The following is a 12,045-nucleotide window of genomic DNA, read 5'->3' on the forward strand; positions in this document are numbered from 1 at the left end:
TTTTTAAGTATTAATGTCACAACATACTATTTCATTTTTCCCCACTATCAATCCCCTTTCCTGGCATGTAGGGATCCAAATATAATATTTCAAAGCATGTAAGCGAGACTATGCATCACCCACATTTACATGTGCACTCAAGGTGCTGTTCTGTAAAACAAGGCTGAAATTCCCATCTTATTTTTCCCCTGTTATTACTGAATACTGCTCTGCAGTTGATATCATATCTTGCTGTGCCTTATGAGAGGGACATCATGTAAACATTGTCAAGTTACATCATAGCTCATAATAAATGGCTTGCAATTAAAAAAAAAAAAACATCCAAACTTAAAATGAAGAGTAACATTGATGACATCATTATGCTTTACATCAATTGAAACATGGCAAGAAGATCCACAGAATTTATCAGAATACCCTCACTTAAGCTTGCAAATGCACAGCTGGATGTACTCTGAGAAATGCTCTGGTCTTTGTAGCATAACAGCTAAAAATCTTTAAGTCATCATGACTCGGATGAACTGTTTCAAGATCCTCAAAATACTGGTAACATCTGAAAATATTTGGCAATTTTTACACCACATGAGAATGAGAGCCATTTTGTCATTAAGGAGGGGTTCTGCTTTTCAAGTAATTTCATTATCAGCTTCTCATTTCTCGGGGGGTGGGGGGGGGGGGGGTGGGGGAGGCGGTAAGGAAGGGTTGGGGTTGGGGTAAGGGGACTTGGATCTGGACCAGGAGCAGCCTGATGCCTCCTAGTTGGAGTGCTCCATGGATGAGTTGTCATGGTGATGCTCTGACTGGCCGTTGGTTGGGGCAGGGATCATCATCATCATCTGTGCTGGCTGCTGCATCAGACACTTCACCTGCTCAGCTGTCAGATGGCATGGTTTCCCCCGCTTGATGGCCTGACCAGATGGGTCCCGTCTGTGACAAACATGAGGAAAAGCATGGACTGGCTTAAGAGTATGATACAGATATGTGTTTCATGGAAATAACTTCAAGAACTTATCAACAGCCTAGACTTAACACCTCTTATGCTATCTAATTTATATACAGTATCACTTATTATATTCCACATACTTAGAATCTTGCTATAGGATTGGTCAAGAGCTGATCACGTGATAAAGCGTAGTTTTGCCCATCACATCACCACTGAACATGCACATCACCTGAGAAGATCTAGGTCACTTGATAGTATACAGTGCAATGCACTTTCCCTTCAGTGTCGCGCGGTAAGCGCAGCAAATTCATTGTTTTGTCATCTATAAAGACAGCTGTTTGTTTTGCTGATCTCTGGCAGTCCATACAGTCTTAACGCGAGATGAGTACGCGCGAAATAAAAGTGCGTTGCACTGTGGACTATCATTTAACTAGGTCACTTGATAGTACACAGTGCAACGCACTTTCACTTCAGTGCCGCGTGTTGCGCGCAGCAAATTCATTGTTTTGTCATCTACGCGCACACGTAGCCTAAGCCCTTAAGGATACCTAAAGACAGCTAAAACGGTTTCAGATGTGGAATAAAATGGGAATTTCTAGGACCCTAGATGTGGAATATAAAGCAAATAATCAACTTTTAGTTTCAGGCAATGAGACAAACTATCACTTCCTCGGCGATCTGAATGTGTACGCTATCTTTCCTCAGCTGCACTTCGGAAAGATAGCTACATACAGATCGCCTCGGAAGTGATAGTTTGTCCCATCACCCTCACCAACGTTGATTATTTGCTTACTATCTGAATTAGGTTATCAAACTAAACTAGGTATCACAGTCAATGCTTCTTTAAAGGGATTGTATAGTATTGGTGGAGATGAGAATTGGGCTTTTAACTTTTTGCGAGATACCAAGAAACCCCTGATGAAATAGTACAGAGCATACCATTTTAAGAGGAATTAAAGGTTTATTAGATGAAAATCTGTTTTGGAATTGCTGAGACATCCAAAAACAAAGTAAAACAAAGCAATTCTAATAAAAGGTGGGTCCCGCTTTTATTAGGAATGCTCTCTTTTTGGATATTTCACCCATGTTAAAATCAAATTTCATCAAATAAATGTTGAATCCCTCTTGGAATTACACAGGCCTTCATATTTCATGAGAGGTTTCTCATTATCTGGCCAAAAATATTAGAAACCTGAATTTAGGTCTCAACCAAAAGTATATGCTCCCTTTAACAGCACCAATATCACATAAATGCACTAAATCATTTTCAAGTAGTTGGACATGGTCTTGGTGCACTGGTAAATATTACTTCAAATATTAAAGCAGCATAAAGTGCCCATATAATGAAACAGATCTGATTTCAGATGATGAACTGTAACTGTGATTTTGATCGAACATCAAGTCCAATTTATGATGCAAAACACTATGAATCCTCCCAAGACACAATGATGTTTTGTGTAAAAGGGCGAATACCTTTCAGTTAATCTAGAATTTCAGTAGATGCAGTGTTTCAATTTTGGATATGAAAGATCACAAACAATATTCCACCTGAAACGGTGAGCACTCCCATGAAATAACCCAGCATTAATACTGAAGAAAAGAAAGATCACTTCTAATAGGGACAAGTCACTTTAGAACACTTACGGTACAGTACTGAGACGAATTACTCACAGTCCCGCCATGCCATGGTTGACTGCTTCGTCTCTATCCTCCTCCATCCCATCTTCTGCCATCTCATCCCCGATGGCGGTGTTCCTCACCCTCTCCTCTACTTCTCCAATCTCCTCCTCCTCCTGCATAGACCCCTGGTAGCTATCTCTTTCACTCCTCTCGAAGACTTCTTCCCTGCCATAGCCCACGTCATCCTCTTCCTCCTCCTCCTCTTGCTCGTTGTCCTGGCGCCGAAAGTTCTCCTCTGCCTCCTGTCTTGCAAAGTGTTCCTCGGCCTCCTGCCTCGCGAAGTGTTCCTCGGCCTCTTGTCTGGCGAAGCGCACCTCTGCCTCTTGCCGTGCTAAGCGCTCCTCTGCCACTTGCCTCGCGAAACGCTCCTCCGCCTCTTGCCTGGCAAATCGCTCCTCCGCCTCCTGAGCGTAGCGCTGCCGCTGTTCCTCCGCGAAGTGCTCGCGATCCTCCATGCGATAGCGGGCCTCGTCCATCCTGGGCGAGTGTTCCCGGTTGCCGGGGTAAGTCTCTCTGTCGCCACCAGGGTGGGATTGTCTGTCACCCTTGGGGTAAGTCTCTCTGTCCTCATCGGGAAATGGGTCACCCCCTTCACCGTCTTGGTACCCCTCTCCATCCTCCCCACCCAACACATACCGCTCCCTCTCTTCTGAGGGGTATCCGTCTCTCTCCTCACCCGGGAACCGCCCCCTGCCCTCCCCAGAAAAGTCCTCTTGGTCCAAGTCTCCGTCATTGTCAAGGACCTCGATTTCGTTGTCAGCTGCTGCTGCAGCTGCTGCATCACTCAACAGTGGTAAACTGCCACCAAGAGGCTGATAGAATGAAAGAAAACAAAACCTTCGTGTTTGGCATTACATGGGGAAATGGCGAACTATATTGGAATCATTCATACATTTTTCGAGCTCATTTGAGAAAATTGTTGAGAACTGAAATGCGCATCTGCAAATGAACGAGATTGCTTCTTTCTGCTGCAGATACGTCAACCTACATGACAATGACATATTTTATGACCACTAGATTTTTTTTTTTTTTTTCTGGAATGGTATCACTTGTTTTCCTTAAAAAGAATCTTATATATAATTTTGTCAAGCATTTAAAAATAGTGTCCTTTCTTGCAAATACTGGGCCTAATTCTAGTACTGACACTTTCCTACCATTACCAGAAGTATTCCTTCCCATATTATCACTGAACCCACTGTTACAACCAATGTATGTACCACTTCTATTGTACCAACCAACACCACCACTGCACTTACCACTACCACCAGTATTGTCACCATAACCGCAGTGTACCTACCACTACTACCAATGATTCTGCCATCATATCTGTAGCTACCATTACCACCAGTGACACACTATCATAGCCACTGCACCAACCACTACCTCAATGTACCCACCACCACTATCGCTAAGGCCACCACTATTACCCCATTACCATTCATTTACCGCCACCAAAACCACCACCACTGTACCTTCCAATGTACATGTACCTACAGCCATCTAGCAACAATTACCAGTAGTGACCCCCAATCGTAGCCATTGCACCTACAACTTCCTCAATGTATCTACCACCATTATCACCAAGGCCACCACTATTATCCCATTACAAGCCATATACCACCACCACTGTACCTTCCAATGCATCTACTATCATCATAACCGTAGCTACAATTATCACCAGTGAGCCACTATTACAGCCACTGCACCTGCCACTGCCTCAGTGTACAATTGTATCTACCACCACTATCACTAAGGCCACCACTATTATCCCATTATCAGCCATTTACCATCACCATCACCACCACCACCACCACCGTACATTCTAATGTACATTCTAATGTAGGTACATTCTAATGTACCTACAACCATCATAGGTGTAGCCATAATTCCCACCCATGACCCACTATTACAGCCACTGCACCTACCACCACCATCACTATGGCGACCACTTCTATCCCTGTAACCACCATTTACCGCCACCACCACCACCACCACCACCATCACTGCATCTTCCCCTACCGACGTTGCACCTACTGCTACCACTGCCGGTATACTTACATGGATGTGTGTCTCCAGGTTAAGGGGCATATCCTCCGTCGGCAGCATCCCAACAGATTTGCTGATGGGTGTGGTTGGAGTGTTGGGCGTACTGGGCGGGGTGTTAAGGCTGTAAGAAGATAACGACGGTCTGTCAGCAGGTTATTGGAAAAGCTCATGCAAAATATTTGGGGGTGGGGTGAGCGTGAAGCAAGCACAAAGCAACAAAAATTAGCATGCAACATATCAATGGAAGAAAACAGTGAAGCAAACAATAAAATTTTCATGCATTGTGTGGTTGCAGACACATATGAAGCTCTCCGATTAATGGTAGCAACAGGCTGCTCCATTCAGGGAGAATATACCAAAATAAACAGATATTTTGAATGTAATCCCCCAAATTAAAGCAATAGCTCAGCAAAAGTTTTAGAAAAAAACAACAACACAAGAAGTATGAAGTAAATAAAACTGCAAATCTTGATAGCACGTAGACCTAGCCAATATATGTCCATTATTGTATGCAGCTCAATTATGAAATGTAATTGAACAATGGCTTCTATTGTCAACGCCTCAAAATGAGTGTTTCGTTGTCAAGATGTAAATGTAAATGTCAAAGTGATTTTAGCTACAGTGACAGTATCATGTTATCATAGACTATTCACTGGAACTATTACATTACAAATGTCAATGCACTGGCATCTGATGTCATTTTTCATATTTTTATATGGTGGTTCTAAAAGAATTACAGGGACTCTAATGATGCCTTCAATCCTCACAAAACAATCCAAACTCTCAACGTCAAATCATGGTATTATTATCGTTATCGTGCAACACTTTATACAATATGCTCTTCTGATTTCAATTGTCTGTTGCAATAACTGTTGCAGACATTGTGAGGGCTGTGTGACAGAGGGGGGGGGGGGGAGGAGGGGGGAGGGGGAGAGGGAGTGGGAGAGGGAAAGGGAGTAAAAGGGAGTGAGAGAGAGAGAACAACATCTCTTGGATAGACAGAATGACCTATTGTGATTAATTATTCTACTGCAGACACCAATACTACACTTTTGTCAGAAATGGCTAGGTCCAGTGCATGCATCAAAGCTACGACTACCGCTATCTGTCACCATCGACCTTAAGACACGCCCAGTGAGTTAGAACCGGGGCAGGTGAATCGTGCGGTGTCGTGACAAAGGCTACACCCTGCCAGGCAGACAGACGGGGAACGGGGGGAGCCAAATGTGAGGAGACATGCACTGCGGACAGGGCGATATGCGTGACTGACGCCGATTCAATTATCACAGCGACTGTGTGAAAGATGTGACGTTGGCAACAGCCAAAAGTGTAACATTTCTTACGCATCTACGCAGTCATGCATGGTCTTTAGGGTAGCCTTGCTGAGAGGTGATAATCTACACAAGTTTTCCATCTCCATGCACATGCAAACAATTGAAAGACATTAAAACTGACTGTTTAGTCGTAAAAGGTAATATGACATCAAAGGGATATTTGCCTAAGGAATGACTCATCCAATAATCATCCAATGGACAAAAGGAGGACACCCTGCTCTTCTCAAACAGATATGCTCACATTCCTTCTCAATGCTATGACAAGATTTACTTAAGATGAAAAAGATAACATCTCCCATTCGACAAAGTTCGGTGTTCAGTTTTAACAAGCACGGTGCTATGATATACAAACAGGAGTTGTCTTCAGCTCCTGCATGAAAAGATGTGCTGAGCTTAGGTCATGACTGCTCTCTCCATCTACACGCGTTGCCCAGTCGATAACAGTATCTACCTACCTATCCTCATGAAAGCTGAAGATATGGAACTGTAGCTATGAGTGAGAAGAGGAAACTGGGCAAAGGCAAGTGACGTAGTATGAAAGGGAGAAAGATTGTTGATAAAAGCGATGAAAAACTGAAAGAGGCAAAAGATTCCCCGGCCGACTGGTGAGATCAGAAGAAAGATGGCACGATGAAAGCAGAGATAGAAATTTGTCACTGTAATTGTGAAGACAGAAGAATTGGAAATGAAAAAAAAACAACAAAAAAACAAAAACAAAAACAGCAGGGCTACTTCCAGAACACGAGGCAGATGCAGACATCATAGACGAAAACTTTTGCAGAGGAAGATGACAAAAAGAAAAGGAAGAAAGAGAGGATGAAGAAGAAGAAAATGGGGAAGAAGATGAAGGAGAAGAAAAAAAGGAAAAATATGTAGGAGAAGAAAGAGTAGGAGCTGAGAAGATGTGAGAACTCCATCCTACTCAGAGACTCACCTGCCCATTCTCTGCGGCCTCCGCTTCATGAACTCTATCTCATCCACCGTCCACACGGCTCCCTTTACATTCTCAACTCGTACAAAGCATTTGTGAAGACTCAGATTATGTCTTACAGCATTCTGGAAAAACAACAAATGAAGAGAGAGATGTTACTTTTCTGACAATGATACAAAGCCAATGCTTTGCAATGTATGCAAATCTTTTATATAAATTCACTGCTTCTGCATCTTGTAAATGTTACAGCATAAAGTGAATTCAAATCTAGAAATACATGTACCACATGAACATCAATTTCCGTCGAGGGTGAAAAAACCTTGACAGTTGCATTGCCATTCTTAAGAGTTTAGTTGTCAATATTCTTCAGCAGCTCACACAAAGTAGTCAACCAAACTACCCCTCAAAATTTCTCTTTCATCCTTCTGATCTTGGCAGTATATTGGGGTTACTTAATCCTCAACATGCTACAATCCAGAGACATCTCAACCCCCCCCCCCCAAAAAAAACCACAAAAACAACCAAAACAAACAAACCAGAGACCAACTGCAGCGATAAGCTATCCACTGTAGATCTGTAGCCATAGCTTCGGACAGAAAGCAATACAGACTGTAGCACTAGATTATCATGACTGTCTCCAGCTAGAAACGATGTCAAAGAACTAAACATTTTCCACTGACCTTCCATGTGGCAGCATTTCTCCTGAAATAGGCAAACGTCCTCGTGAACCAGTTGTAGATTTCATTCAGCGTGAGCTGGCGGTCGGGGGCATCGATGATGGCTTGCCGTATGAGGGCAGCATACGTGAATGGCGGCCGCACATCGGTATTCTTGTAGAAATCCGAATTGTGGTGGATTTCTGCTATGAACAAAATGGAACACAAGTCACAGTTACATCACAGAAAAAGAACATTCTAAAGCAAAGACATGCTAATCTAGGACAGGTAAAATGTATACCGTACATGATTGATACAGTGACAAAAGTCCATCAAGTGTTACTGCTTATAAACCAATAGGGAAGCCAACGATCCAATCTTTCATACTATGCACAATGGCAAGATAGTAAGTTATCAGGGTGGTTGAGACTAAATGCAAGGGGTCAACAGAAGACACTGCTATTTGCATTGAACCGAAAAAATGAGTCTATTAAACTCTGTACCTCCAAATCACTGATAATATTTTGATTTAGACTTAAACCTTTGTGTCTAGCAATAAAGCTGCAAGGATTTGAGAGAACAAAACTTCCTGGAGGCACAAAAGAAAGCATATTATGATGACCATGGTCACCTGCATTTTTAATTATTTCATTGACTACATAGTGTGCTGTGCATGAGAGGAGTTTACAGCAGCTGTTCTGAAACTTTCAGTTAAACACTCAATGTGAGCATGTACCCTAATAATATATCTTAATAGGTTCGTTCTGAGTAACTAATCCAGTGTGTAAATGAGTAACAGGTGGGTAATTTAAACTAGAGCCGACATTAAGATTGGAATGTTGGCTTGTACCTGTGCTAAGTGACAGGCCGTACTTCTCGCTGTTCCGCCTCCTGATTGGCCCACCGGGGGTCACATGCTGCGAGGTCAGCTTGTGGGCCTGGTTGGGGCTGTGGGAGGGCTTGCACATGACCGGACTCCGCAGGGCCTGGCCCATGAGGGCCTGGACCGAGGCCTGGGTGGAGACGGGGATCAGGGGCGGGATCTTGGGCGGGTGGCCTGGCCCGTGGCCCGGGAGGGGTACGGGGTAAGGGGCGGAGGCAATGGAGGTGATGGGAACAGGAGGGGTGCTGGGCACCATCGGTAACGATGGAGCTGCATGTTGGACCACTGAAACAGCCTTAGAGAGGGAGGGAGATGACTGTTGGAGGGAGAAAAATGACAATAGGAAGACCAAAGATTAATGTCAGTCTCTGCTATGGTAAAATATGTTTCTTCACTGAGCGTATCACTATTTACATGTACGCTGTACTTCACATATCAGTCTCTATGTGTCCTGCTTTTGTTTCATAAAGATCTTTGTTTGATTTACTGGACATCTGACAGGTGTGTTTAGTTTTCTTAAGTGAGATTGCTTGATTAATGAAGTGTTCAGCATTCTCATTTAAATCCTGTTTATTTCTTTCTATGAATTTTTTGTTCTTGTCTTGTTCTTATACATGTGAGACAACATGGACAATAATACATCCTGTTGCAATGCTGTCCTATTCCAAGCAAACAAAGTGCTCAAACTGGCAGGTGTACTTGTCAAGGCGGTGCTGTTCACAGCTGTAACAATTCAAGCTCAGTTGTGATTCATTCAGATCACAATGGCCTGCATGCATTACTGCACCACCAGCCTTGCAGTCCCCCACTTCTTCTTCAGAATTTTCACATGAACTTGAATGCAGCCAGCAGTGGAGCTGGTCCAGAAAGTCCCACATCTTGCATTCACAACATTTTGCTGCGACTCGAAACAATAACAGCGCATTTCCCCCTTTGTTCCCTGTCGTTGACTCGCGTGTTTACACAGCAAGCCGAGATGTGTTTGGCCAGGCACGACCAGATGATGTAGGTTTCCTGCTTGTTATTTCCTTGGGAACGCACAATATTTTTGTTTCAAGTGCAAGACAAAGGAAGATAAATATGGTAGTTTATGCCAGCTCACAAGCATCAACACTACTGTAACCAGGATGATAATGGAGGGAGCTCCTTATTTGGTGGGACAACACAAGCGTCGAAACAGGATCTGCCGTCAGACAAGCGTGTACAATTACCTTGGCAGAGTCTATCCCTGACAGGGGGTGATAAGCATGTCAAGTGCAAATGATGCAACCTCAATTTGTTTAGAAACGGAGAGGGGAGATGTCGGGTGTGCATTTCGCAAATTAATCGCTGAAACTCGAGCCGACGTAAATATTGATGCGTTTAGCTGCCAAGGTCGACGGACAAGATGTCCGTCTGAAGACCGGCCTTGAAGTCTCCGGCACAGAGTTGGGCAGCGATCCAAATCTCCCGTCTGGTATGCGCTGGAATAACCTCGTGTTTGCTGTGCCCATGAAATCAATGTGAATAGTCTAAAGCATCCACAACAGAATAACTGTACATCTGCTCACATTTATTTGGATATCATTTTCATGACAGCATATCCTCCTTTCATCTCTGAAGGTATAATAATGCACTTTTGTTGTTGGGTTTAAGTCATACAGGCATACAAACTCATGCATGTCATCAATATAATCTTACAAAGAGACTCTCCTAAAACTACCTCTGGGAAAAGAAAAGGTCTGCCAGTAACAAAGATGCTCGTTCATTATTCAAGTTATTCAAGCGTTACGCAATCATGAGCACCATTCATTCAACCTCGCAATGGTACAATTGATCTTAAATTTTACGGCTTGTGGGGGGGGGGGAATGGAGTGGGGAGGGGTTGAACTGGATGGGGTACCTTGGCTGCCTCCTGTTTGGGTTCCACTGGGGGCTTCATGTGGAGGTGGGCCATCATGGCGGCTAGTCGCTCCCTCTCCTTGGTCAGCTGAATCTCCAACTGGTTGACCACCTGCATCTGGACCCGGGCCTGTGCCGTGCTGCGATCGTCGAGGGCATGCTCCGTGCTGAGATGCCTGTCATGTATGGGACAGTTGGCAGAAAGAGCAAAGCAGAACTCTTCGATGGATTGACTGTGCAAATGAAAGACGCGCTAATTGACATACATATGCACCTCAAGGAGACATACAATATATATCATACTCATGCATCTAACTGATTAATATGCAGACAATGCTGCCTACTAATTGCATTCACCATCTGTCATACAAGTAATTTGCTGCTGCTATTCTACTCTTGAGGTTGAAGAAACAGCTCACTACACCTTTGCAGGCATGCCATTAAAAACCTCTTACTATACAGTGGTTAATGCATAAAATTGTATCATCTCAAACTCTTCACAACTGGGCAACCCCCCCCCCCCCTTACACACACACACACACACACACACACACACACACACACACACACACACACACACACACATACAAATACACACTAACCATTTTAGCTGAAGTACCCTGTAAGCAAAACACCAATATATAATGTACATGTGAAAACTTATGAGTGCTAGTACCCAGCATTATTGGGATTGGTAAAGACCACAATATAACACACAAAAACACACACACACACTCACAAATGACCCACACTCAAACAAATTAGTGTCACTTACTTGAGGAAAGCGGGGAAGTCTTCACAGACCGTCTCGCACCCCGGCCACTTGCACATGCCATGAGTGTAGAGGGGGTGGTTGGTGGCATTGATGAGGCCATCTTCATGAGGAATCCTGCATGGGAGATCATCATACAGATACTACCTGTTTAGAAGTGTAATATACTACTTCATATATATGCCATATATTTATAGCGAGTCTAAACTTTTGCGAATCGGGACTTCCCGATGATTTTGCATTTTGCGAGTGGTTAAATTCTTGATCATGGAGTATAGTACTGAATGGAGAAATGTATACATGCACGTCACATTCATATCGGGATCAGAATCAATATTTTTCTTGTGTCTTTAAATTCGTGAATAGCACCCGACTAGTGGAATCTGCGAAAAAACCCCACAAACCTTGCAAAATATTCGGCATATACTTACTTGCTATCCCCCTGGGTGTTACACATTAGTACTCTTAACATTTATGAGATTACCTGCATGTCTTACAACTCTGAAGGGACCGTCTAGTATTACATTGCAGCGACAGAAAAGGCACTATTTGTTATATCAAATGGTCTCCATAAATACACACTATTTCATTCTAGACCCATCGGCCCCAGCCAAATTCTGGAAATGCAGGTGCAATAACAATTTCAATCCCAGCTGCATTAGTCACGTGATTATATTATGACCAATCACCGAACAGTATTTATATAGACCATCTAATATAAAGCAATATTCCCTGTGAAAAACTGAGCCCTCTCATTGGACAGTCAAGACACCATCTCATCATTACATGTGACAACAATAAATATTCATGAACTGAAGTGCATTCAACTCTCCAACATGATGAAAGGAAACTGTTCATCAAGGCAATGTATTGTTGCTGAACTGCTTCAGTTTTTAATATTTCTCTTCATAACAACCCTCAG

The 12,045-nt window shown here is 43.3% G+C and overlaps 1 protein-coding gene across 2 annotated transcripts in view; it reads right to left on the minus strand.

Moving 5' to 3' along the window:
- Positions 1-669: 669 nt before the first annotated feature.
- The window catches only part of LOC140245994 (uncharacterized), a 76,536-nt gene continuing 65,160 nt past the window's right edge, over positions 670-12,045 (minus strand). Inside the window, exons 6-13 of one of the 2 annotated variants that reach the window (XM_072325445.1) lie at positions 11,127-11,240; positions 10,353-10,527; positions 8,438-8,786; positions 7,612-7,790; positions 6,935-7,056; positions 4,679-4,787; positions 2,612-3,432; positions 670-924 (exon numbers count right to left, since the gene is read on the minus strand). In XM_072325445.1, the coding sequence (XP_072181546.1) occupies positions 753-924; positions 2,612-3,432; positions 4,679-4,787; positions 6,935-7,056; positions 7,612-7,790; positions 8,438-8,786; positions 10,353-10,527; positions 11,127-11,240 (2,041 nt within the window). In that variant the 3' untranslated portion in view covers positions 670-752. Of the gene's footprint in view, positions 925-2,611; positions 3,433-4,678; positions 4,788-6,934; positions 7,057-7,611; positions 7,794-8,437; positions 8,787-10,352; positions 10,528-11,126; positions 11,241-12,045 lie in introns of both variants that reach the window. The other variant, XM_072325444.1, reaches the window with a different exon arrangement.

This window comes from Diadema setosum, chromosome 2 (genome assembly GCF_964275005.1).
Source record: "Diadema setosum chromosome 2, eeDiaSeto1, whole genome shotgun sequence".
In the NCBI taxonomy this organism is placed as follows: Eukaryota; Metazoa; Echinodermata; class Echinoidea; order Diadematoida; family Diadematidae; genus Diadema; species Diadema setosum.